This window comes from Crotalus tigris, unplaced genomic scaffold, assembly GCF_016545835.1.
Source record: "Crotalus tigris isolate CLP2741 ecotype Arizona unplaced genomic scaffold, ASM1654583v1 scf7180000017721.692284, whole genome shotgun sequence".
Taxonomy (NCBI): Eukaryota; Metazoa; Chordata; class Lepidosauria; order Squamata; family Viperidae; genus Crotalus; species Crotalus tigris.
The window spans coordinates 418,054-444,951 of NW_024096590.1; the positions used below are offsets into that span (position 1 = coordinate 418,054).

General features: G+C 42.5%; 1 protein-coding gene across 12 annotated transcripts in view; it reads right to left on the reverse strand.

Annotated features, from left to right (window-relative positions):
* KMT2D (lysine methyltransferase 2D) overlaps positions 1–26,898 on the reverse strand; it is a 125,594-nt gene that overhangs the window by 74,540 nt on the left and 24,156 nt on the right. For 7 of the 12 annotated variants that reach the window (XM_039338843.1, XM_039338842.1, XM_039338850.1 and 4 more), the window contains 12 exons: positions 18,788–18,852; positions 15,868–16,000; positions 14,721–14,938; positions 14,012–14,121; positions 9,840–10,002; positions 9,414–9,579; positions 9,199–9,313; positions 6,531–6,679; positions 3,746–3,912; positions 3,237–3,368; positions 1,692–2,602; positions 1,389–1,502 (listed from right to left, as the gene is read on the reverse strand). In XM_039338843.1, coding sequence (XP_039194777.1) covers positions 1,389–1,502; positions 1,692–2,602; positions 3,237–3,368; positions 3,746–3,912; positions 6,531–6,679; positions 9,199–9,313; positions 9,414–9,579; positions 9,840–10,002; positions 14,012–14,121; positions 14,721–14,938; positions 15,868–16,000; positions 18,788–18,836 — 2,427 coding nt within the window. In that variant the 5' untranslated portion in view covers positions 18,837–18,852. The remainder of the gene's footprint in view (positions 1–1,388; positions 1,503–1,691; positions 2,603–3,236; positions 3,369–3,745; positions 3,913–6,530; positions 6,680–9,198; positions 9,314–9,413; positions 9,580–9,839; positions 10,003–14,011; positions 14,122–14,720; positions 14,939–15,867; positions 16,001–18,787; positions 18,853–26,898) is intronic. The other 5 variants (XM_039338846.1, XM_039338844.1, XM_039338845.1 and 2 more) reach the window with 3 other exon arrangements.

Here is a 26,898-nt window from a genome sequence, read left to right on the forward strand (position 1 = left end):
TTTTCTGTCTGCATCCCATGGATGGAGCTTTGCTTGTTTGCATGGCCCAGTTTCTGGCATGCCATGGCCCAGTGCCGGCCCACGGACTGGGGTTGGGGACCCCTGGTTTAAGGTACCCATTTTACTCCTTAAGATTCTCATAAGACATTTGCTCCCAAAATGCATTCCATGTCGGGAATGTGGCCCTAGACTTGCTGCACAGAACCTGATGTGGCCTTCAGCTGACTTATGCACTGTTGGGACTCCTCCCCAAGATGGCTGCTGAAGAGCGAGAGGCTTTCTTCCTCTTACTCACAATCTGCTGTGTTTGCTGCCAGAGATGGTTCTTTGGCAGTCCTGCCCCCTGTATTTGAATGGGGGCACTTAGGAGTGTCCCAAGACTTAGGAAGAACTTATGAACTGTTATTTTAGTAAGCATTGGTAGCTGAGGGCCTATGGACAGGTGGCTTCAGCCGGCTAATGATGCACCAGGGTCCTGTCCATATATTACAGAAGGGGAGGTCAACCAACTGCTCAAACTATCTGTTCTCTTCTCTCTCAATATATATAGTGCAAGATGCCTCGGCAGGTTGTCCCTGTTCCCAAACCTATGCCTGAGAGACCACACAAAAGGAAGACAATTTGAACAAGTAGAGCTTCTCCATTCTCCTTATAATGCACTGCTCCCGAAAGAGGGAGGAATCCTATCATAGCTTAGAAGACAACCAGGCAATCTGGAGGAATCCCCTAGAAAACCACTTAAAATAAGGAAGGGAGATGAGAGGACTCAGACCACTGGCTCCAATCACTGCAGGGAGGAGTACAGGACCCAGTCAACGGTAGGCAGATCGATAACGGTTTGCTGCCTGCCTCTCTGCCTGAGCTGCACAAAGAAGCAAAATGGAGGGCCTTACAGGTAGCCTTTGACTTACAACCGTTTGTTCAGTGATTGTTTGAAGATACAATGGCACTGAAAAGGGGGACTTATAACCGTTTTTCATACTTACAACCGCTGCAGCATCCCCATGGTCACCTGACCAACATTTGGATGCTTGGCAACTGGTTCATACTTATGACGGTTGCACTGTCCCAGGGTCACGTGATCACATTTTGTGAACTTCTGACAAGCAAAGCCAATGGGGAAGTCAGATTCACTTACCAACTGTGTTACTAACGTAACAACTGAAGTAACTGAAGTGTGGCAAGAAAGTCACAAAGTCACTTAGAACTGTCTCACTTAGCAACAGAAAGTTTGGGCTCATTTTTGGTCGTTAGCTCTGTACTTGGTCTCTCTCTATATTCGCTGATCTCCCGTTTAGGAGAACTGTAAGGTCTCTTGGACTGGATCCCACTCATCCCATCCGATCCCAGTTCCAAATGTTATCCTGCCTTCTAAAAGCCGCCCCTACCGCCAGTGTCTCGATGGAAGAAGTGGTGGATTTCAAACGTGATCGGCCCCGCCCTCGGCCCGTGTGAGACCCTCCCCGAGGCCGTCTCCTCCCAGGAAAACTGCTGCTGCGACCCTATGACCAAAAGAAAAAAAGGGAGGGAGAATAATGGCTGGAGATATAGGGGAGTTATAGACATCCTCTATTTCACCACCCTTCCTCCAGGACTCCCCTTACATGCAGGTGGGGGAGGGGGTTTTCAACAGAATACGAAAGAGACAGCAAACAACATTCAAAATTAGCTGGCTGAAGGCCTCCAGTTACCTGCTTGACACGAGAGCGGGCTGGCGAGCTACGCCGTCGTCCCTTCTCACATTCGCCTTTTACGTCAAACAGTAGAGAGTCCTCCATTTCCCCCAGAGGCAAAGAGGCTCCGTCTTCCCTCTGCAAACTGACGTCTGTGGAGGTTAAGCCAGCCATCTCTAGCGAAAGCGAGCCTCCGCCTTCGTGATACGGGGAGGCAAAGGGGAGCTCTGAGCCCGGAAAACTGCTGGCACTGGCATCTCCCTGACTCAAGTTTGAGATCTCATTCACAATATCCGACTTCACGAGGTGGTGAGGCCTTGGGGATGGGGACGCTGGTCCTAGTTCCTCCTCTCCAGCCGCCCCTCCTTCAAGTTGGCTGACAGATCCATAGGCTTCCACTGGAAGAGACGTTCTGTCCAACAATTCCACCTCTACGGGGGAAGGAGAGCGCTTGGATTCATTGGCAAAGCTGAGGTGAATCTCACTGGGTTCGGGTTCAACGGTGACATGCCCTTCATCTAATGCCTCCTCTTCACTCAGCTGCGGGGAGAATCTCTGTTCATGTTCCATCTTGGGGGCTGCGGCCGCCTCTACCTCTTCCTCTACCTCTTCCTCCTCCTCCTCTTCCTCCACCTCCTCCTCTTGGTTGGGCTGGATTCTATTCCTGTCAGGGCTGTCAAGGCCAGAAGCTTCCACCTCTGTGTCCATGGGCTCTTCGCTGGGCTCTCCTCCTTCAACAGTTTCTGAAGAGCCACCTTGGAGCACACTGAGTGGAGGAGGGCTCCTTGGAGAGGACTCTGCTTCCTGGGCCAAGAGTGTGGATGGAAGATGACTCTCTGGGGGTTCTGGCTCTGTGGGCAGCAATTCAAAGGCAGGATGCTCTTTGGCACCAAGCGGGGACTCCTCCAGGTGAGCAGAAAACGCTGGATCTGAGGGATGGATAGAAGAAGAAAGATGAGAAAAAGACAAGGGACTCCAAGGAGAAAGGAGCCAAACATAATTTATTTAGAAGATTTATATGGCCGCCCAGAGTCACTCTCAGTGACTCTGGGCGGATTACAAACAATAAAAAAAAACCAATATACAAACAATAAAAACAATAATCCCCACATCCCTGGCAACAACAGTCCATCAGTGGGCTCCATCCCACTCTGGTTCCCCAGGCCCGTAGCAGAACCAGATCTTCAGGGCCCTGAGAAAGAATGTCAAATTGGGGGCCAGTCTCATCTCTGCAGGGATGGCGTTCCAAAGGGAGGGAACCACCATGGAGAAAGCTCTTCTTCTGGATCTCGCCAGATGAACCTCCTTAGGAGACAGGACCCACAACATTCCTTGTTTCCTGGCTCTAGTGGGCCAGGTCGATGAGACCAGGAAAAAGACGGCCTTTCAAATAAACTGGTCCCAAGCCATGAAGGGCTTGAAAGGTGACAACCAGCACCTTGAATCCCACTAACAGAATCGAAACAAGGAACTAAATCTGTCCTCACCATCTCTAAAATACTGGGCCATAGGGCAGCTTTTTGCGTTCTAAAATTTAGCACTATCCCAAGATGTGGAACTCACCTGGTGGTACTGGGGGAGGGGGTGGTGGGGAGGGGGCTTTTTCAGGCTCTAATGCTGTTTCCACTTCCATTTGCTCCTGCCCTATAGTGGCCTCCAACTCCACACTGCACAGTTCTAAAGGTCTGTCTGCCTCTGGAACAGAAACACGCATCTTGTTTAAAAGAATCTGCACACAGATCAAATCTAAACCCCTGTCCGGTTCTTCACAAGGTTTCTTCCGACCTAGAACTCCTGGGTAAATGAACGCAGGGAGATAAAACAGGATAGTAGCAAAGTTTCCTTGCCCTAGAGTTGTTCCATGATTTCTGAGTCTATTCATGCAAGAGTTTGGAGCCTAAAGCCACCAAGACGCAAACAAAAACAATTTGCAGAGTAAGATTTGTCCTGGACCTCATGTACAATTCTGGCATGTTTCAGCCTAGCCAAATGCTGTCAAAAGCATAAGCAAATGGCGGCTATTCTCAGATTCAATATAGCCCACTTCCAAAAGTAGAAAGAAGGTGACTCACCAAGGGGCTGCTGGCCAGTCTCCAGTGGCACTTGTTCTTCTTGTTGCATGCTAACAGGGCTGACGTGGCCTTCTTGTTGTCCCTGACTGGCCACATCAACTTCTTCTGGGGATTGAGGAGAAATCACCTCGTCGGTTATGGGGGTGCTGCTTGCTGGGGGAATATGCCTAAGGTGTTCAAAAGGAAGTATTTGAGATGAATTGTTTTGAGGTTAGACGTTCCATTCACCTGAGATTTCTCTATAAATATTCCTTCTAATAATCCTAGGAAGCACGCTTTTACTATTACTCTTGTTTTACAGCTTGAGAAGGGTGGAGAGTGGTAACCTAAGGCTACTTCGTGAATATTGTGGTAGACATAATAACTGTTTATAACTCAGCCTTTTAAGCGACTGCCAAATTTTCTCTCAACAGTCACTCACAGATTGCCTTCTCATCAGTGTCACTTTTAACAACCACAGGTGGACTTTTTTTCAGCTTGATCTGTCCTAAACCAGGGTCTTCAATTCTTCCTGCTGCACCCCAGTCCAGCCATCATCCCTGTAACGGAGTACATCCACTTTGCTAGTAGTTGCCATCTTCTTCCCTTTTGTTCCATCTTTTCCAGCTTTATGGGCTTCTCAAGGGAGCTGCCTATTATGTCCAAAGTATGACCTCAACAGTCATATGTGGAGGTCAAGGAAAGCAAAGATTTATCCTCTCCCCATTCGTATTGGCATATTATTTATCGGATGGTATTGGTAATTTGCTCTAACTCGGAACAAAGAGCATATGACTAATGTCCAACAAATCTATGTCAATATGAGTGGAGGAAACTGGATTTCTGCTTTCCTTGATCTAGTAAAATCTAGTGTTTCATCTAGAAGAGTGAAGAGAAATATTCCATTCTCCTGAAACTCCTCCAGTCCAAAGTGAAAACCTGAACTTATTGCCAATGTCTTTTGTACTCAAAAAGCATCGGAAATTCAGTTACAATATGGGAGCTCCTAAAGCCAATGGAAGAAAAGCTTGTAAGAGCTTCAAGCTTCCACCAGGGGGAGATACTCTATCAGTTTTAAATAGTAATCCAGATGAAAAAACAAACATATTACACTGAGAACATGTCAAACCATAACTTCTGCCAGAAGCATCTGGATGACCAGCTTCATATGGGCCCAAAGGAACCATTATCAGAAGCTTCAGTGTTCCATCATTGCTTAGAACCCCTGGCTTAGACAGAAGGGTAACAGATATCTCTTTACACGATATTCAAATAGCAGATACCTAATCAACCTCGGCAGAACTGGACTGCATCGCTCTCAGCTATGGCAAAATAATGGCAATTCTCTCCACATCAGTTAAGCATAGGTTTTATAATATCTAATGAAATCTTTGTGGACAAATACACAAGGAAACGTATGCCATGTTGTCTTTTTGCAGGCAGTTGATGCCACAACATCAACTGCAAACCCAAAATAATTGACCATGAATATTAAACTGTATGATGCAATAGTGAACATAGATATGAAAATTTAATGTATCAAAGACCAAAGAGGGTATATTTGACAGGGAAAATGTCAAAGTGTGAACGATTATAAGTTAAAAAATACACTGTGGAAATAAAAAAACCAGGTAGAATGTTTCTTAAAGACGGGAGATACCTTAAGATGTGCAAATACCGCTAGAAAGTAGTGGAAATCAAATGGCAGGTTATCAAGAATGAATTGTCAAAAGAACTAAAAATGGTTAAGTATAAAATTGTGTGCCTGCTCCCTCTGTTATACAGGGAGGAAAACATAAAAGTACATTGAATGTTCAGTAGTAGGAATGAAGTACTTAAGTATGGGTGGTAAAACAGGGCAAGAGAGGTTTAAAAAAAGGTCAAGAATAAGGTGGTAAGAGAATACAAATTAAATATAAAAATCAAACTAAGATAGTTTGGTCTCATATACAAAGAATGAATGTATACCAAATCGCAAAACCAATATATGAAGGAAGAGTGAATGGTTGAGAAGGTGGCTTGGACAAAACTGATGAAATCAAGAAAAAGTTGAAAAGTCTAAGACAGGGGTGTCAAACTCAATTTCATTGAGGGCCGCATCAGCATTGCGGTTGCCCTTGGGGGGCCGGATGGGTGTGGCCAGGATGGGTGCATCTTACTGGGTGGGCGTGTATGGAGTAGGTGTGGCCATGGGTGGGCATGGCCAGCTCTACGTAGTTCGTGTCAAGGGTGCCTGTGGGGGCCTGGGCAGGAGTGGGACAGATCTGAGGGTCTCTGGTAGAAGGGAGTGAGACCGGGACAAGCGCCAAGGCATGGTGCATTTCTTCATTTCTCACAAAGGGTGACACCAACCCAGCATGCACCCAGGAGGCGGGGCCGATGCGGTAGAGGCTAGTTCCTCACTGTTTCTGGACGGCCTTGTGGAGCTAAGACTGAATGCATTTCAGCATGGATGGTCACCACAAAATTGTACATTGGCTTCCGGCCAGCCAGGGCCAAGGCAATGGGGGCCGTTCCCTCACTATTTCCAGGATGGCTTTGCGGGCCACATGAAACCACTTTGTGGGCCGCATCCAGCCCCCGGCCTTGTGTTTGACATGTCTGGTCTAAGAGATAAAAAAAGATCACTTATGATGCACGAATGTGATGAATGCAAGGACACAAGGTCCTGCAACTTATGATATGAGCGCAAACATATCTTGCGATCACCCTCACCACCACCAGAAAACAAGGTAGGCCATCACTGCAGACAACCTGTTTAACTGAGGCCAAAGAGATGGGGATTAGTTCAGCTGAAGGAACTCACTCCGGACTGTGCCGCACAGACTCTGTACTGTTAGCTTTGTTGCAGCGCTGCTCACGACATCCTTCACACAGAGAGTAGTTCTCGTACCACTGAATGCTGGAATCCAACGAGGATGGGCGGAAGCCACAATCAGAACAAACACGGCAGCTCTGGAAAAAAAAGGAGAAATACAGGCATTCCAAACAGGAAAAGAACACGAGGGTCTTTCACAGACAGCCTGACTGTATTGGGTTTTCCAAAAACTGTGACTAATAAACTAGGACAGGGCAAGTGCAAGTAAACAGACCTCACTGAAGCAGCGAAAAACAAATGCTGGCCTACTTGGGAGTGAGAATCTTCTCTTTCATTGGGGCAATCAATTCCATTTGACTGGATGGGAAAGACTAGCCACAGTACATGGGATTTTTTTTCTTACGTAAGCATTGTAGAGAGATTACTTTAGCTAAATGTTTTCAATCTACATATGCAATAAAAAATTGAGGTTTGCCAAATTTCAAGAGCCCAACTAGGTAAAGGATAGCAGTCTCACTCTTTGAATATTGATATTCTGTTGCAATGTTTTGCAGGATGTCTCTGCAATAGTAAAGGGTAGAACAGGGGTAGGCAACCTTGGTTCTTTTATGACTTGTGGACTTCAACTCCCAGAATTCCTGAGCCAGCATAGCTGGCTCAGGAATTCTGGGAATTGAAGTCCACGAGACATAAAAGAGCCAAGGCTGCCTACTCCTGGCATAGGAGCTTACTTAAAAGTACAACCCAGAATCTCGAAAATCTGCTCTCCCTACCAACTATTTCAAAGATTCCAAAGTTCTGCAGTCTCGTAATATAACATTTCAACTCTTCAGCAGCAGAATCAGTTCTGCTCAGGCTGAAGATAAGAATTCTTAAAGTAAGGAATCACAGCCAAACATGGCGCACTGCCTTACCTTAAGAAATGGTCTGGACTCTGGAAAATCTTTTAGACCCATTCTGAGTTGGTCACTAGCACACTCTTTTAGACCATTGAAAACGGTAACATTCATAGCTTGTTTTTATGAAAAGAGAATTTCTGAATGTTCATAGATGGTTGTCCTTGCAAGTATGGTAGTATTGTTTAAAATCCCAGTACAACAGGCCTATCAACATTCTATCCTCCCAGTGTTTTCCTTTATATAGACCAGAGGAGTCAAACTGCCGTCACGCCAAAACCGCACCCACCCTATTGCCGGCAATGAGAAAAAAGTTGCGATACGTCGCGACACGTCATGTGATGTCGTGAGTTTGACACCCGTGATATACACCATCATTCATTCATTCATTCACTCTCACTCACTCACACACTCACTCACTCACTCAGTCATTCATTCTATATGCCACCATTTTGCTATCCAAAGCAAAATACCCAAATATAACTCATGAAAGCCCTAGCCTTGCATTTACACCCCTCACCCCCCCTTTCAAACATGTCATGAAAAAGAGACTAGAAGGATTTGCTTTTCAAGACTTTAAGCAGAGTTGATCACTTTAATAACTCCAGTTAATTTTAACAACAGGGCATTGTAAGAGCCAGGACTGTAATCCATTTTGTCCCTGGCTTCTTTGAATAAACTTTTAACCAATATTAACTAATACCCTTCTCTTTGTGAACGGAATCATGAGCTTTAGTTACTTAAAACTTGGACACAAATGCTACAATCACCTTTTGCAGCCATGTCAAAAAGGAGGGGAAGGAAAGGAGATGATGGCTTGTTCACACTGAACTGCTGTTTGGTGTCATATCCAAAACAGGTCCATGACTATAAACATGGTAGGAGCTTATGGATTGTAATTTACATGGAGTGTTATTTAGTTAAGGGAGAAATTCATAGCAGTGAAAGAACATGGTTTAGGTCAGCAAACATACAGATACATTATGGCAGTGATGGCAAACCTTTTAGACATCAAGTGCCCAAAACCCGTCCTGCCCACCCCTGCTCCACCCCTGCTCCACCCCCGCCCCTCCTGCTGGGCCACCTACTGCCTCCATGGCCCGCCACAGATCACCCAGGTAGCCCTGCAGCACCATGGCGACCATGCCCTCTGCCCGCGCCCCGCAGCATCATCTGTGTATGACGGGGCGCGAGGGCGGAGTCTTGTCCTGCTGCCCAGTTGCCATGTCCTTGGCTATGCTGCTTCACGTGGGCCATTTCAAAGTAACAACTGAAAAAAAGTGACTTATGACTGTTTTTCACACTTATGACCCCTGAGGCATTCCGGTGGTCACGTGATCAAACTTCGGCAGCTTGGCCACCGGTTCATATTTATAAAAGATGCAGTGTCCCAGGGTCACGTGATCATCTTTAGAGACTTCTGCCCAGCAAAATCAATGGGGAAGCCAGCCTCACTTAACAACCACGTTACTAAATGAGCTACAATGATTCACTTAACAACGGTGGCAGGAAAGGTCGTAAAATGGGGCAAAAGTCACTTAACAAATGTCTCACTTAGCAACATAAATTTTGGCCTCAGTTGTGGTCATAAACCAGGAACTACGTACTGTATACTTGTCCACAGCAAATGAACTAAAACCAGCAAATACGCACATTTCTGTGTCTAACTGGCTGAAGTTGGGAGATTCAGGATTAAGGAAAAATGATCAAGATGGAGTACCACGTTTTTTTGCTTATCTGCTCAAAAAGGCATGGCTTACTTTACACTTCCAGAAGTCTGTGGGGAGGCTCTCGATAGCAGGTTTCAAGCAGTAGGTGTGGTAGCATTTTTCACAGGCTTCACACACTAGCATCTTGCTGTCCTCACCAGACAGCCTGAAAGGAAGAGACACCATACAACCCAGTCAAATCAATGTGTCCTCGTCCTCAGTCCTTTCTGAGGTACTGAGCACCTGCTGAGGACCTTTACACGCACCTGCAGGTTTGGCAAACCTTGCATTCATGACACTGCCAGCCCGAGCGTTTCCGTGGCGTTACCGTGATCTCCAAGCAGGTGCCATGATAGTGCAAGCCACAGCTAGTGCAGAAGAGCAGATCGTGAAGTTCCCCTGGAGCATCGCACACCATGCAACGTGAATCCTCTGCAGAAAGAAAAGAAGAAGGACTGAAAACCACTAAAGACAAAGATACTGGGGGTCAATTCCTCTCCCGTTAATCCTAACCCTCTTATTTACAGCCAGATCTAGAAACACAATCCTTTTGTGTCAACTGTACCCATTAGAGTGTGACTTCCATTTGTCTGTACACAATTCAAAGGGTAGACCGTATCACAATCCCAGGAAACCTGTGACTAAACGCTCACAAGAGCAACTGCTCTTGGCTCAGTCCTGCAAAGACTTACCCATCTGTACAGCCTGATCAAGATGCTCTGGACACAGAAGTTTCAAACTCTTCATGGACTGGAAGCAGCCACTAGCCGCGGCGCAGGGGAAATGATAGTGGCGCTGGCACCCTTCGGCATGACATGGAATAGTAGCACCCTGCCTTTTACAGTGTTCACATTTCTGAAAAAGAGCAAGGTAAGATTATATAGCTAGCAGAATAAAAGCACTATTCCTGCACAGAAAAGTAGCCATAACAAACCAGAAATGTGTCATATATCCAATGATGAAATAACTGTGGGCAGGCAATTGTGTTTTAAGGAAGAATGAGGTTTTATAAAGTTATTTTAGAATAATACTATTATGATTTCACTTTGGCCACTGCTTATGTGAACTAAAGACACTCTGCCGAATGGGGATGGGAACACAGTACCAATACTCTCATTAGCATTTATTAATTGAATACAAAAAAGAAACACACAAACAAAAACAAAAAAAATATGGAATTTTTAAAAAAGATGGGTCAAAACACCCAAAACATATAGGGTATATATCTATAAGTATACGTGCTACATAGGCATTTTAATGCATGATAACCATATTCCATTATTATCATACATAGCTAATCTACATTGGCAAGGGGTTCATTGATAAGTTACTAATGACATCAGCTCAGCAGACCATAGCGTAGTTTCCAACACAGAATAAATAGTGCATGGAGAATCCACTTTATTTGCCCAGATGTCAATTTCCACACGGTAGGAATATGAACATCTGAAAATTAAATCTTGCCTCAGAGATGAATTACATGTAACAACTTCCTCCCAAAATGGAACAATTATAGGATATTGCACATATATTTGAATTAAATAACATATCTCACTAACTTTCCAACATCATGATTTATGTAACTTTTTCTATATAAACACTGGAGTTCTAAGGAGTCTAATAAATTTGAAATATTATTGTTGGTTGAAGAAGTATAATCCAAGATATTTTGGATGATGGTGTTAACATTGCTTGCCATTAACACGGCAAAGAAAGGAATGTCCAATTCTTTATTCTAAATTGATTCACCACAACATAATTTTATAAAGAGTAATTGCAGGAGAATTATATCTTAGGTTTAACTATTTGTAGTAGAAGAGGTATTTCCAAGGCCGAAAATGCTGTAAGTGCAAACAGGGATGTGAACAGATGTTGTAATTGTAAATATTGCCACTGAATTATATTGGGCAGATAATATTTGTCCTTTAAACTGAACTGATAATTCAATTCATCATTTTCATCTAATATATCTATAACAAAATTTTAGTCCTAATCCAAATTTTCTGCATAATTGGGAGATTTTTTTAATTAATTTCAAGATCTCAATTACCCACAATCTTAACCTAAGATGAGTAAAAGCATCCAAAGGTCATTTTCTATAAATAAAGTATCAGACTTTTCATATTGATGGAATAGTAAGAGAAACTATTTTAGTTCTATTATATTTCCATCCCTGAGCATTCCAATTAACTAAGCAAATAATGTATGAATGTTCTAATCTAGAGGGACTCAAGGAGAATTTCCACCAGGGGGAGCTATCCAAAATTTGATGTTAGCTAAGGGAAATGCAGAATGATGCAGTTGGAGGTTTGGAAAACCAAATCCCTCCTTTTTAATAAACATCTATCTATCTGTAATTAAAGTTTCCTCCCTTAAAAATTTATAAAGCAGTATAAATTTTTTATCAGTATTTTGGAGATAGTGCAGGAATTCTATGCAAAAATGTATAATATTCTAAGAAATACATTCATTTCAAGAGTCTGATCTTGCTCAAAGGATAAAATTAAGATCCTGTCTTCTATCAAGATCTAAACAGATTTCTTTGTATATTTTATTCATATTTATGAGCAAAACATCACGTGGAGTAAGAACCTTGGTAGTTTACATAGCTATTTGTTGGTTCAACTACGTAAGTTATCAAGTTGAAACTGAGTCAATATAGTTATTGGAAAATGAAACTGATAACTGACTGAATTAACAAAGAGATTTTTAAATCATTTGCATCAATTCCAACTCAGACCAGTTAACTGGGTATTCTATCTTCCTAAATACATTTATTAAATATTAATAATTTAATAATTATTAAATAAGGCTGGAATTGAGGTATGTAACAGATATAAATAATAAAACATCACCATACAACATTAATTTATATTCTAAAGAATTATTATATAAACCATAAATATTGTAATGTCTAACTCTAACCGAACAACTAAGGGTTTAAAACAAAGATTTAAAGTTAAGGGGGAAAGTAGATGTTCATATCTATTTCCTTTGAACTGGCTAAAAAAATCCATTAAATTTCATTCAAGAAATAGGAGTAGCAGAATCCAGATTAAATGTATAAATTCTTTACAGAATCCAAATATAGCTGGCTGAAATGTTAGCTGAAAATACATTGGCTGTAACTTTTAAGAGACTTTTCTAGCACCCAGTGATACAGCTGCAACTCTACCGTACCAAGATTTTAACATTATTAACTATTTAGACCTATGCATGAAAATTCTCAATACAACAAGCTACAAGAGTTCCAATTGTCTCCTGCATGGCCAATGGTAAGGAACATACCCGATGCCCGATTTCTGATCTGGTGTAGGTTAATTCATCTAAAATTCATCTACAAACTATCCAAAACTACTAGGTCACTTATTGCTATCTTTTCTGTTTTCCAGTCTGCATTAAAGCAAAAAAAAAAAAAAAAAGTATGGACATTCATCTTACTTATTCTGCAAACAATTCCCAGAATCTGGCATTTTCAGATCTCATTTGCTTCAAAAGAGAATAACACACTTTTGATAAAATCTTTGGAAAAAGCTTGGAAAAAACCAGGATGTTGTTATTATACCGACTTAACTTGCATATGTTAAACAAAATCTGGTTCCAAGTTCAGTTTCATTTTGGCACGGACGAGCGTGTAAGGACACAATATGCTAGGGGCAAAATTGTTTACAAGAAGAGTTGAAAAGTTAAAAGAACCAGCTGGCAATTCTACTTGATTTGTTCACCTGACTCCTCATTTAGTAACTAGCATTTTCTGACTAATGTGTGCATTTATGACAAAACTTTATGTGCTTGACACAGTGCATACTGGAATAAGAGTAACACTGGCAAAGCTGTACAACAGACCTTTATCTGAATGAAATGGTAGCAACCAATGATCTTCATAGCATCTCTCTCTCTCTCTCTCTCTCTCTCTCTCTCTTCCTCCCTCCCTCTCCCTCTCTCCCCTCCCCCCTCTCTTTTGCATACACTCTCTTACATGTTCATTTAGCAACCATTCTGCCTAATGATCTGGTCACTGGAATGGAACTCAGTTGCTAAATGGAAAATGGGTATATTCCTTTTAAGTCTTCATTTTTAGCCAGCATGGCAAATTTAAAGAGGATTGGCATTTGAAGAGAAGGATGTTATATTATGAGAAGGCAAATGTAATTAGATAAAATGTATCAAGGTGTGGCAGGAAACAAGGAATCCCCTTCTGATTTTGATCCCTTCCTTAGCAAATGTAAAAACCTGACTGTCAAGTCCTGATTCCCAATATATCTATAGAATGTATAAAGACATGACTGAAGGTTAGATTATGCATTTCAGAGGAACATATGCTTATTTCTTGTTTCTTTGAATTTCACTACAGTTAGTCCTTAACTTATAAGCATTTGTTTAATGACCATTCAGTGTTATAATAACGTGAGCATACAACTGGTCTTCACGTTTAGGACTGTTACAACATCCCTGAAGTCACATGATCAAAATTCGGACACTTGGCACCTGGCATGTATTTACAATAGCATTATAAATGGGGGTCATGTGATCACCATTAGCAACCTTCTGGGGGGAGGGTTTGGGGGGGGAGCATCTGACAAGCCAAGTAATGGGGGAAGCCAGATCTGCTTAACTACATAATTCGCTAAAGAACCATGGCAATTCACTTAGCAACCATGCACGACTCACTTAATGACTGCATTGCTTTGCAACAGCTGTTCCAGCCCCAATTATGGTCATAAGTTGAGGACTACCTGTATTGATGGTATACGATGCCGCATCCTGTGAAATCCCTTGAACAAAGAGTCTGCAAAGCTCTGTCCTTGTTCACTAGCAGTTAAAAAGGAAGTCTCCCTCCCTCCCTCCCTCCCTCAGGACAGACCTGTGCAATCCCTGAGATGACAGCTTTGTTCACAAGGCTCAGCCATGACCCTTCTGCACGTACAACTCCAGCTGACCACACCACACACCAGTGATGAGCCCAGAAGTGCCCTGAAAAAGAAAGGCAGATAAAACAATAGACAAATGCAAAGGTAACTTCACTTAGGATAGTAAGAAGTTCAGTCAAGGAGAGAGACCCGTGGTTTGAGATAGCGGGTAAGGTAGAGAACTTGGAATGAAACAAGGGGATATAATTGAAGAGGAAGAATGTGTTATTCCAAGCTCTGCTGCTACACCTCCATACAGGGATTACCATTTCAAATCCCTAATTATTCAGAAACAGCTGCTCTTCCCAAACTTCTTCCACAAAACTATTGACATGAAAACAGGTGAGGGGAGAAATTTAGAAGTGGTTTTGTGAAAGTACTGAAAGCTTGGTTCTGGCATGGAAAAGATTCCTGGGACTGAGTATATGCTGGTAAAGTTCTGTTTCTTTAGACATGGCTCCAAGTCCATTATCTGTCATTTGAGTCTAGTGTGGAGGCCTCAGATTCGATTTAATGGGAAGCTGAGCCTAACAGGCTTCCCTCTCCTCATATAATTTTCTCTAACTGTAACACACACACAGCCTTGAGTGTCACAATCGAACTTCATAATGAATTAAAAACCGGGCTTCCCTTGATGGAAGCTTCCCTGCGCCTATCACTCACCTGTTGGCTCAAAAACCTCCCGTGCTGACACACTGTCTGCAAAGCCAATCAGAGTAAGATCATCATTTCCAGCTTCTGTAGAGGCAGGCTGCTTCCCTTCTGGCAAATCAGAAAGGTCCGGTGTCCAGCCAGGTGCAGGATCAAACCGCAGCAGTTCTCGCTGCCCGTGTAAGCTCCACTTGCTGCAGTTACAGAACGCACAGCGTTTGGGTGGGAGGCTGAAGGAGGCAAACGGAGGAGGAGGGGGGGGAGAAGAAGAAGAAGAGGAGGAGGAGGAGGAGGAGGAAGAGGAGGAAGAGGAGGAAGAGGAAGAGGAAGAAGAAGAGGAGGAGGAGGAAGAAGAAGAAGAAGAAGAAGAAGAAGAAGAAGAAGAAGAAGAAGAGGAGGAGGAGGAGGAGGAGGAGGAGGAGGAGGAGGAGGAGGAGGAGGAGGAGGAGGAGGAGGAGGAGGAGGAGAGGAGGAGGAGGAGGAGGAGGAGGAGGAGGAGGAGGAGGAGGAGGAGGAGGAGGAGGAGGAGGAGGAAGAAGAGGAGGAGGAGGAGGAAGAGGAAGAAGAAGAAGAAGAGGAGGAGGAGGAAGAGGAGGAGGAAGAGGAAGAAGAAGAAGAAGAAGAAGAGGAGGAGGAGGAGGAGGAGGAAGAGGAAGAAGAGGAAGAAGAAGAAGTAGAAGAAGAAGAAAAGCAAAGGAATGAAAATCTCTCTGATTCCACAAGCAACCAAAATACCAAGCCTTCTTAAGACGAGCCATCCTGATCAAAATATCTGTGGGATCCTACCAACCCCTATAACACATAAACACTCCAGGCTTCTATTATTCCACAATAATAGCTTTGTATATCCTGGGGGGGGGGGTTTCTTGGTGCTCTCTGAGCTTGGTGGCTTTCTTGCAGACATTTCATTATGTCTGCAAAAACAAAAAAAAAACAAGCTCAGAGAACACCAAAGACCCCGCAGTTCAACCCTGAACTAGAAACGTTTTCTGCAATCAGAATCATGTGTACTCCACTTCACATTCAGTGCCACAGCGCAAGCAAGGTCCTACAAACCTCAGGTTGAACCTTTGGCATTCAATCCAGGCTAACCTACCCCTTAGGTTCAGTGTTAATCAATGAGCCAAAACTACCTGCCTGGTTTTAAACAACTTCTCACCTGCAAGTCTGGAGCAATTCCTCTTTAACATCCACCGTGTCAAGTGCTTCTCTCACAAGGCCTTCTTCTGGTGGCTTCAGAGGATCAGCTTCCACGCTGCCCTGCTCTTCTGAGGACACAATTCCATCTGCTGCTGCAAGAGGACATCTGTTAAGATTCTGGTGTGGCACCTTGGTATAAGACTCTTGATTTCTGCCACATTGCTTGCTCTGAGGATGTCAAAGCATACGGGGATCTTCCTCCCAATCAGCACGTTCTACTTCTATTTCAATATTTCAATGTTTCCTGACAAATAATGATGGGCATTTCCTTAGCTCCAAACTATGAACCCAGTGTCTGAAAGTGGAGGATATGTAACATATAAACTATACAGATGAAGCATCAGGATGCAGGACTGAGTGGCACATTAGGAAAGGAACAAAAGGCTATTTCACAACATTCCACCACACTAGAAGTTCTCTGCAGCCTGTTTTTCTTCTTCAAATTGCACAAAAGAAAACTACATGGAGACTACACTCGCATGTAGCAAATAAAAATTCTTCTGTTATCCTTTCATAAGAAAAGGACGCGAGCTACTAGCATTCCTGCCCAGTTATGAACATGGAATAAAATACATCTTTACAAATCATTTAAGCAGAGTACTTGAACCATCCCATCAGACCTTCCCCAACCAGGCAACTTCTGGCTGTGTTGGGATAGCAGCTCTCAGTGTTCTCCTATGGTCTCCATGTTTATAGGGAATTGTGGATGTCGTAATCCCAACACACTCAAAAGCCACCAAGCTAGAGAAAGGTGTCACATGGTGAAAAATCAAAACTATTCCTTTTTTTAGCTAGACCACAGAGTCAGTAACCTATATTGTTCTTTATATTCTGATTCCACTCAGTCGTATTTCACAGTAAGCCCATTTCTCTCCCAAAGTGGAAAACTTAAGCCTTTCTGTCAATGAAGACCCCACCACCCTCAATCTTTCTCATGAAGAAGTCTTGTAGCATGCCAATAGGACAGTGGTGGCGAACCTATGGCACGGGTGCCAGAGGTGGCACTCAGAGCCCTCTCTGTGGGCACACGTGCCGTTGCCCCAACCTTGCCTCCCCTCGTGACCCCCTCCTCTCCAGCAGCCCCCCTGAAGGAGAGTTGCCCTTGAGCGTGGCCCACATAGAGCAGCGCAGACAAGGACTTGGCAGCCAGGCAGCGTAGACAAGACTCTGCCCTCACACCCCATCATGCAGTTGATGCTGCAGGACGCGAGCAGAGGGTATGGCCACCATAGCACTGCTGGGCTGCCTGGGCAATCTGTGGTGGGCCCTGGAGATGGTGAGTGGTCCTGTGGGCAGGCGGGGTGGGGGATGGGGGGCAGAGTGGGCATGAGGCAGGGGGGTGGAGCGGGGCAGGGCCAGTTTTGGGGCACTCGGTCTCTAAAAGGTTCACCATCACTGCGATAGGAAGAAGCCCTGCCATCTGCACAAAGCTTTGCTTGAAAATGAGGAGAAAGTGACTTAGATCAAAGGGCTACTTTTCATAGCCCTGGAACATCTAAAGTTTTGACATTTCAGTTTTGAAAGAGAACAACAATCACTGAACATTCTAACATGAAAAGCACCCTTCTGTTAAAAGTAGACATAGTAGACAATCTCACGCTCATATACACAACCTACCCACCCACCCTGGTTTGACACTACTGGCGCCTCCAAGAACATTTTGCGGATAGCCAGCAGCAAATTATCCTATAAAGCTGTATTTCTGGAATTTTCCAGTGGAAATTAAGGGAGAAATAAAGTACGCTAAACCTCTGATAAGCTGAATGCCCCTTGGGAAAAACATCAGGTAGTAAATAGCTTAAACCAGTGGTGGCGAACCTATGGCACGGGTGCCAGAGGCAGCACTCAGAGCCCTCTCTGTGGGCACGCGCGCTATCACTCCAGTCCTAGGCCTTCAGCTGGGTTTTATAAAACCTGTTCGCTTTAGGCCTCTGCTGCTGTGTGCAAAAAAAAAAAAAAAAGAAGAAGGTTCAATCAATCAGTCAATTTCAACTTCTCGCAGGAAAAAAAAAGATCTTGCAAAGTTGGAATTGATTGACTGAACTTTTTAGTCCCACCCAGTCTGCCATTACTACCACAGCCACGCCCACCCAACGGGCCACACCCTCCAATTGGCCACACCCAACCAATGGGCCACAGCCACCTAGCACCCGACAATGCATAAGTGGGTTTTGGGTTGCAGTTTGGGCACTCAGTCTCTAAAAGGTTCACTATCACTGGCCTAAACGACCTGCCCCTGTACAAAAGCATATTAAGAACCTACTCATCAGTACTGGATTGAAAATAAACTGAATTCTATTCACATGGCCAGGCCAGTCAAATAGTTTGAGAATATCTGTTAATCACCACAGTTTACTCTTCCAAGCGTAAAATATATACCATTTTCAAAAGTCATTTTTTTCTAGTGTAAAGCAGGTATTTCATCTTCTTCAACCTAAAACACGCCCCCTCGCCATGTCATCTCCCATCTATTTGGCTATGCTAGAAAGTGGATTAACTATAGTCCAAGAGATATGTAAATGCACCCTCTTCGTAAGCACAAAATTGTTGGTGATAGCAGAGTAAGCTCAGGTATTAGTCAGAGTGAAATAGTCACTTCTGTTGGACAGCAAATCCCGGCCCCATAACCTATCCTCCTATGCTCCCTAAACTAGCCTGTTGTCCTCAGATATGACGTATGTACTGCCATTTTGCCAGGATCAAAGAAAATTTGTGACTAGCCACCATTAAGTGTAATTTGGAGGCAGATGTCCTTTGTTTTATAGCTGCAGCCTGCATATTTTCTAAATACTACTATCCGCCCACCTTCGTGCTGCATGATATAATAGATCTGCCTAAAACTGCTCATCAAGAGAAAAGACCAAAATGGGCATACCTACCTGGTGTACCAGAGCATTTGTCCTCACCAGGTGGTTTCTGATCATCCATTCTGTCTCAAAGAGACCTAGGGAACACAGAAAACAGCTCATTTCATTTTCTTTCACCAGTTCCATTAAGTAGCTACTCTAATTTATGACTACATATACTTCGTGCTGCTATTGGACGGAGCGTTAATGGAGCAAGATAGATGTTTCAAATCATCTTTCCTTATACTATGTTAATCACTGAGAGCTGTTTAGTTGCAGTAAGGTATAAATATAATAAATACATTCATATAACAAGACTATGTTAACACAGGCACGTGTTACAACAGTTCGTTTAGTGATTGTTCGAATTTACCACGGCATTGAAAAAAGTGACTTATGACCTTGTTCACACTTATGACCATTGCAGCATCCCCATGGGCAGGGGTAGGCAACCTTGGCTCTTTTACGACTCGTGGACTTCAACTCCCAGAACTCCTGAGCCAGCATGGCTCAGCTTGGAAACCTCTCCCTTTCCCCTCAGCACGGCTGGCTCAGGAATTCTGGGAGTTGAAGTCCACGAGTCATAAAAGTGCCAGGGTTGCCTACCCCTGCCCATGGTCATGTTATTTAAATTCAGATGTTTGACAACTGGATCTTATTTATGGCAGTTGCAGTGCCCGGGGGTCATGTAATCACCTTTTGTGACTTTCTAAGAAACCAAGTCAATGGGAAAGCCAGATTAACTCAACAACGGTGTTACTAATTTAACAACTGCAGGGATTCACTTAACAAATGTGGCAAGAAAACTTCTAAAATGGGGCAAAACTCCCTTTAAAAATTTCTCACTTGGCAACATAATTTTTGGGCTCAATTGTGGTTGTAAGTCGAGGACTACTTGTACAGTTATTCTATCCTAATCGACATAAATATTAAGAAAATACCTCATCCCCTTAAACCTTACTTATGGCAAATCTTAATTTCAAACATTTATATTGAAAGAAAAACACAGTTTAGTATAAAGCAGCCTTGTCCAACCTGGGCATTCTTCAATTGAAGCTCACACATCTGAAGGTGTCCCAAGTGGGGAAGAGGGGTATAAAGTTTAGCATATCTAGGCACAAGTTAAGATCTTTATGCCACTAAATGTATTTATGATATTTTGAATTTAGCATTAAATTCTAAGGGCTATAATAGTTTCATAGAAGTAATAGGTTCATTCAATGTGCAGAGATTCTTACCATTTTTAAAAATGTTATCTTAAATGTGAATTGCAGGGCATTGTAACACAAACATCCAGTGTGTGTATATATAACACAATATATTTAGTTTGATATTCTTGCTACTACATGTCAAGTGCAAATGAAAACATGTAACCTTTGCTTTTAATATTGCAACTTTTGGGCTTTTTGAAGTGCATTATAAAATCAAATACAAATTAAATAAGGACTGTCAGTGGCATGGGGAAAAAATAGGTTCCCTTCCTTTTCTTGACATTTGATTTATGAGCTCCAGCCATAAAAGAGGACTTCACAACTTTGTATTAAGTTCCTTGTATGAAAATAACATTACTCTGTAACCAACACAAAGATATGTAAAACTGCAAATGGTTATCTTCACCCAAGCTCTAGGAAGGCAATTATTTTATCTATTTACTAAAAAATATCTCTATATTGCCTTTGAGGAAAAGACTGCCCATCCCCTTCAAGCATTGGCTACAGGCAACAAATAAGGGGGGGGGGGAGGAGACTGAAAAAAACATACTGGAAAAAATTCTAGGAATCTTCCCAAAGGGCAGTAGGTAATAATGGCCTTATGGGAAGGAAAGAAAGCAGTCTAGCTAAAAGACTTCTGAATGTAATTTATTGGAACTTGGTTTCTCAGGTAGATTTTAAATAATATATATTTAATAATGTATAGTATTATAGTAATCCTAATAGATTATGTCTGTCTTTGCCTTACAGCATCTCTAGTTTTCAGTACAAAGGTATGAGATAAATCCAAATATATACACTGTTTTCCAAAGCAAAAACTTAAAATGTCCAGCACTGAAGCTCCCAAATGCTAAACACAAAATTACAAGTGAAACAAGTTTAGATCACACTATTTCCACAAAAATAAAAATGAAAGACAAAAGGCCATCAATGTCAAAAGTCAGAAAGATCACCAGAAACACATAACATTCCATGTACTGGATTAAAACTCTTAAAATCCTCAGCCAATTCCAAATATATTCTGACAAATACGGCTCAAAAAGTAAGAAGCAGTGTCTGCATCTCTCAAATTAATGTCCCTTCAGTAAATAAAAATCATGCCCATTTCTTATGGCAAACAAGAAAGTGGACAAGGAGATGGATTCCATTTACCCGCTGATAGGTACGTTGACATAAATTACCTGAAAGTGACCTTCAGAGACCATCCTGCTGTTACTAGAGCAATCAATTTGTTCAATGCATCATTTAAAGTTCTTGTATAAAAACCATGCAAAATCCCTAAGTAAAGTCATTTGTGGTTTTCCTACTCCTATGCTCATTCTGATCTCATAACTTAAACCAGGATACGCTTATTTAAACAAACCAGATTCAGTCTGGCAGAAGCAGTATTTCTGATTTAGTTTCCATTCTTTTAACATTTTAGGTTTGGGCAAGATACAAAAATAAATTAGGATTACACCAGGAAACCTATAAAAGGCATGCTATATTTACCCACCACCCAAACAGTAAGCTACGATCCCTCCCCACCAATCCCCTTTTTAATTTTAAGTTTGAGATCAGGACTGATCCCCAGAAAATTTTGTGGTTAAATTCCTATAGGTGGAAAATTTTTTTGGGAAGGGGAAGCCAATTATCAAGGGATAATCAATCAATGGATTTCTTGTCTAACCTGATAAGCTGAGAGCCACGCCAAAACGAGTCTTCTCCGAGCAGAGACCAAGTTAAGAATGGACTCCACAGGAAGTGGGGGCGTGTCAAGCTTTGGCTACTTGGTCTCAAGAGCAGGCAGACAGAGAAAACCCATCCATGGATTATCCATCTCCTGTACTGGAGAACAAACTGGTTTATTCACTCATTCTGTTCACACATCGTAAAAATGTACAATTCATAATATTTTTCAGTCAATGGGAACATCTGGAATTTTGATGGCAATACATAAGCACTCTCACAAAATTGCCATGGAGAACACAGCCAATTATAGTACATCCATTTTCCAAAAGACAAACTGGTGAGATTACTCTCTGTTGAATTTAGTGATCTCTTCTCCATTATTCTATCATTCTCCAATCATTCTAAGTCTTCAAAATGCTGTCTATCACCATAACATGTCTTTGACTTTATCATTTAATTAAAATAAACAGATATATAAAATCAGATGGTCCAGGAAGGTAAGTTGGGTACTCAGGAGCTACACCAAAAAACTAATGGACAACTAATTAATCCTTATTGCTTTAAAAAAATTCCCAAGGTCTCTTGTAAGAGCATTACATTAAACTGAATTTATGAAGAATGAAAATCTATTATTAAATTGTGCCCAAACATGACCAAAGCTATTGAATTTCATTCCACATTTTAACTTTTCTGTATTCTTCTTTAATTATTGCCTCTAAAGTAGATTCTGCAATCCCAACCAAGGAAAATGACTTCAAAGCACATTCAAAACCATTCAAAAACAACTGGTCAGGTTAGTTTCCATCCCTACCTGCGAGAGATAACAAATACTGTAATTCACATTCATTGCTATAATCCAGGAAAGTGATACCTGCCTCACAGCCATCTTTCATAACAATAATTCCCAATGGAAGAACTGCCTTATTAAGGGAACAGGAAGAAGCCCTCCATTATCAGGAACAGGTGGGCAAAGCTGTGCACGGTCCTTTGGCATTTATATAAACTGACCTCAACTAAAAAACACAGAAAGCAACAGAAAAATATTTCAGCTGATGTTCCTCCTAGAAGAGGCAGGGATGAGAAAGAGCAGGAGACAAAAGGTAGTCCAAAACTGTAGAAAAAGCAGGGATCCCAACCCTCTGGCTGCACCAGCAGGATATCCACCACAGAATGAAGATCTGCAAAACTCATTAAGGCAAGGTGACTAGAGAAAGGACTAGAAATCAAATGCCCTGGGGACCACCTCCATCTATGCTTTTTCTTCGGTCATTTTGGTTTGACTGTAAGAAATAGACTCCAAGAAATGGTCCTCCTTGAAAACCATGACTCAGAAGATACAATAGGATGTCTTAATGGTACAACTGGGATTTAATCCTTATCAGATCCTTAAGGATCCCAGCAGATATCAGAAATACATTCAAGGGTAGCATTGTAACTTAAAGAGTCAATATGGTGGAAGTGGTTAAAGCACTGGGCTAGAAACCAGAAAACTGGGAGTTCTAGTTCTACCTTATATACAAAGCCAGCTGGGTGAGGTTGGGCCAGATACTTACTCTTAGCACCAAGACGGCAGCAAAGGCAAATCATTTTTTAAAATACTACTAGGAAAGCTACAGGGAATTCTTTATGTTATTACCAGGAGTCAGGCGACTCAAAAGGGCATATACAGACAGACAAATAAACACAAAAGGAAGAAAAATAGAACTTTAAAGTGGTGTAAATAATATGCAAAGCACAGAGGCACCCTAATGCCAAAGAGTCCTACTGTGCAGTGATCTGTGAAAGTAGGACTTGGGGACTATATGGGTGCACATGTAACATCTGTCAGTAGCATCTTAAAACAGATGTGACTTTTCCTGGGCTCGGGGCCAAAAAAGTGTCTGTGTGCACTAAGAAACACATAGGGCTCTTGAAATTTGGATCTATGTACAGCTCTGCCAAACAGGATGAATAGCACAGAAAGGGCACTGAATTCATACAAGGAAAAGCATATACAGAGTCAGGCAGAGAAAAGAAAAGGAGAGGGACCTGGAGAAAGCTAACAAGTCAGTCACTACTGGATCCTTTTGATCACTTTGCAAAGTGTTACACCCAAGCTGCTTTCCCACTTCATTCTTCCCTCCAGCCGTGCTCTGCAACTTCCTTTCAGGCACGGTTCTGCAGGCCTCATGTAGAAAAAGCAGCTTAGTCCATCTCCCCAAAAACCTTTTTTTCTATTTTCAAAGGACATTAGACCAAGCAGGCAATTAATCTGCAGTTTCTTGAGAAGATATACTCTTCCTTCACGTTTTCCCTACTGATGCAAAGATTTTGTCACATGCTCCCTTAACAATGGTGACTTCATAAAATAAAGCATACACAAACCAGTGGCATTAAAATAAATCCTGGAGCCTCATCTAGCAAGGGAGTAAGCCAAATGAGCTGGTTTAGACTAAGTGCCCTGTCAACTTTCCAAAGTTGTGGCTGCAACTTTGATAACCTGGACTATTCCTGAAACATAACTTAGAAGGCAGCTGCTTAAAACCTTGTGGAGGGTGGTGAGGGAGAAGAGCCTTTTCTTAAGCTGTTATTTTAGGACCTAGGTTCCTAGGCAAGGCCTTGTAGCTCAAGAGAAGGCCAATTCTCCTTTAATTATCAGCTACCTTGGGCTACCTTATGCCAGGATGAATAAAGAGACAAGCATGCCACTCTCTGTCCTTTCTCCTGTCCAAATTGCACCATACCCTGTCCTACCCCACTGAAAAAGTTTGGTTTTGCTTTTTTGTTAGGCCTGAAGTGCACTATCGTCATAGCAGCGGAATCCTTGACTCTTGCAAATGGAAACTCCCATTTTGAAGGAAAGATTGAACTAGGCACCTTTTCAAACTAACAGGAAAGTAAGAAGCAAACAAAGGTCACCTCTATCTATCTAGAATTCATTGCCATGACATACACCTAAGCCAAGTCAAAGCTAAACATAACTTGTAATGTCACTATTTTCTGAATTAGCTTAAAAGATAAGATCCTAACAAATCCAGACCTGTTTAGTTAATAGGTTTATCATACAGAACCTCTGAGCCGAACTGAAATTGGGCTTAACCACGTTTTAATATAACTTGATAACTATGCCATATTAGTGAATTTCACATTTAAAAAGAAAAACTGAGTTCAAACAAGCGACATTATGACTTGACACAATACAGCCAGTGTTTGCAAGCCGGTGAATTGAGCCAGGTCTCCCTTAAGTCAAATTTGATGTCTCTTGACTTCATGGACATAGCTATCTAGTTTCCTTTCCTGGCAACAATATGAAAATTGTTTGCTATTGTCTTTTGTCAGAATATTTTTTTTTAATTCCCAATCTAGCCTACAGCTCTGACATTTCCTGGTGCTCTTTCATCCAAGTTCTAAGTAGGCCTGACCCTGCTCAATTTTCAAATCAGCAAAACTCGGCTAGATACCACCACCAACTGCTGTAAGAGTAAACAGCTTGGTGAGAAATAGAAAAACAATACTGTAAATAATATCATTCTTCAAACAAGCACTACATGCAAGTCAACGTAGTTTGGATTTTGATAATTTCCCAATGAAAAACTAGTGGGTGGCAATTATATTAAAATTCATTACTCTACACCTAAAGATGCCATGCATTTGATCTTTAGTAAACGGTCATATCCCATAATTTAAAATCTGAAGTGGGTCATCCCAGCAATGCCGTTTTTCTGAAATTTAAGAGAAAAGAGAGAGGTGGACAAAGATCTTAAGTATAATATACAGTTTGCAAGAATGCTGCCATTTAAAGCTAAAGGACCTAGGCTGATAAAATAGAAGATCACCACTCACACTGAATCATTCAAGTTCTCCTAGATCAGTGATGGCGAACCTTTTAGAGACTGAATGCCCCAAAACCGCCTCGCCCCTGCCCTGTCCCGTCTTCTGCCCAAAGGGGCATCTACCACCCCCACGGCCCGCCACAGCAGATCGCCCAGGTGGCCCAGCAACATCATGGCGGCCACGCCCTCTGTCCACGCCCCACAGCATCATCTGTACACGATGGGGCGCGAGGGCGAAGTCTTGCCCCCGTTGCCCGGCTGCCATGTCTTGGCTGCGCTGCCCTGCACAGGCTGCGCCCAGGGCGACTCTTCTTCGGGGGGGCTGCTGGTGAGGATGGGGGCCACAGGGGGGCTGGGGTGATGGCGTGCGTGCCCACAGAGAGGGCTCTGAGTGCCGCCTCTGGCACCCATGCCATAGGTTCGCCACTACTGCCCTAGATTTAGAACAAGGGTCCCCAACCCCCAGTCTATGGACTGGTACCGGGCCGCGGCATGCCAGCAACCGGTCCGCACAAACAAGCAAAGCCCCATCCGTGGGGTGCAGGCAGCACACAAAACCACGCACTCTCTAGTCCATAGAAAAACCTTTATCCACGGAAATGGTCCCTGGTGCCCAAGAGGTTGGGGACCTCTGAACTAGAAAACAGAAAATTGGGATCACATTAGCTACATTTCATTTTAGCTCCCCCCACCCATCATGCATTGAAATAAAAAGATTACTGCTCACTCCTGCCATGAGCATCTTTAAATAAATCAAGTAACATCTTCACTGAGTGCTGCAACAAAAAAACCTGTTTCTCATTTTTTTGTCAGGAGGTGTTCAAAGCACTCAAGATGTTCAAGCACACTTTTGAATTGGAGCAGAGGAAAAGATGAGAACCAGAAATGAATTCTGTTCCTGGGTCAAAGATCACACATGATAGGAAAGGTCACCACTCTTCCTATTACTAGTGCTCTCTCCCAGTTAGATTATTTGCAGCATGATGCCACCAAATGCTACTGGGCCTGTATTAATTATTTTAAAATTATTTTAAAAAGGAAATAAGAAGTAAGGTGGTTTTACCACACTATTTTGATCACTTTAAAGATGTAGCTACACACATTAATCAAAGTTCACAATTTTCAGTTGGAGTACAAAATACAGAGCTAATTCCATAAAATGGCTAATGGTTTGGGCTGTAGCTATCAGAACCAACACTTACACTACTGTGGCCAAACCAAAATTCCAGAATCAACATAGCAGCACCAAAATGTACACAAAGAGAGCTCCGCCTACAATGATTAGAACACACAACTCCTAACACTGAAACAAACACTGCAAGATGCTGTGTTGAGCAGGGTGCATTTTAAATAGAACATGTAACTTAATTACAATTGGCCAACTTAACACAACATGCTAATCCAGAATCAAATAAACAATACATACATACATACATTACCGTATATAAGA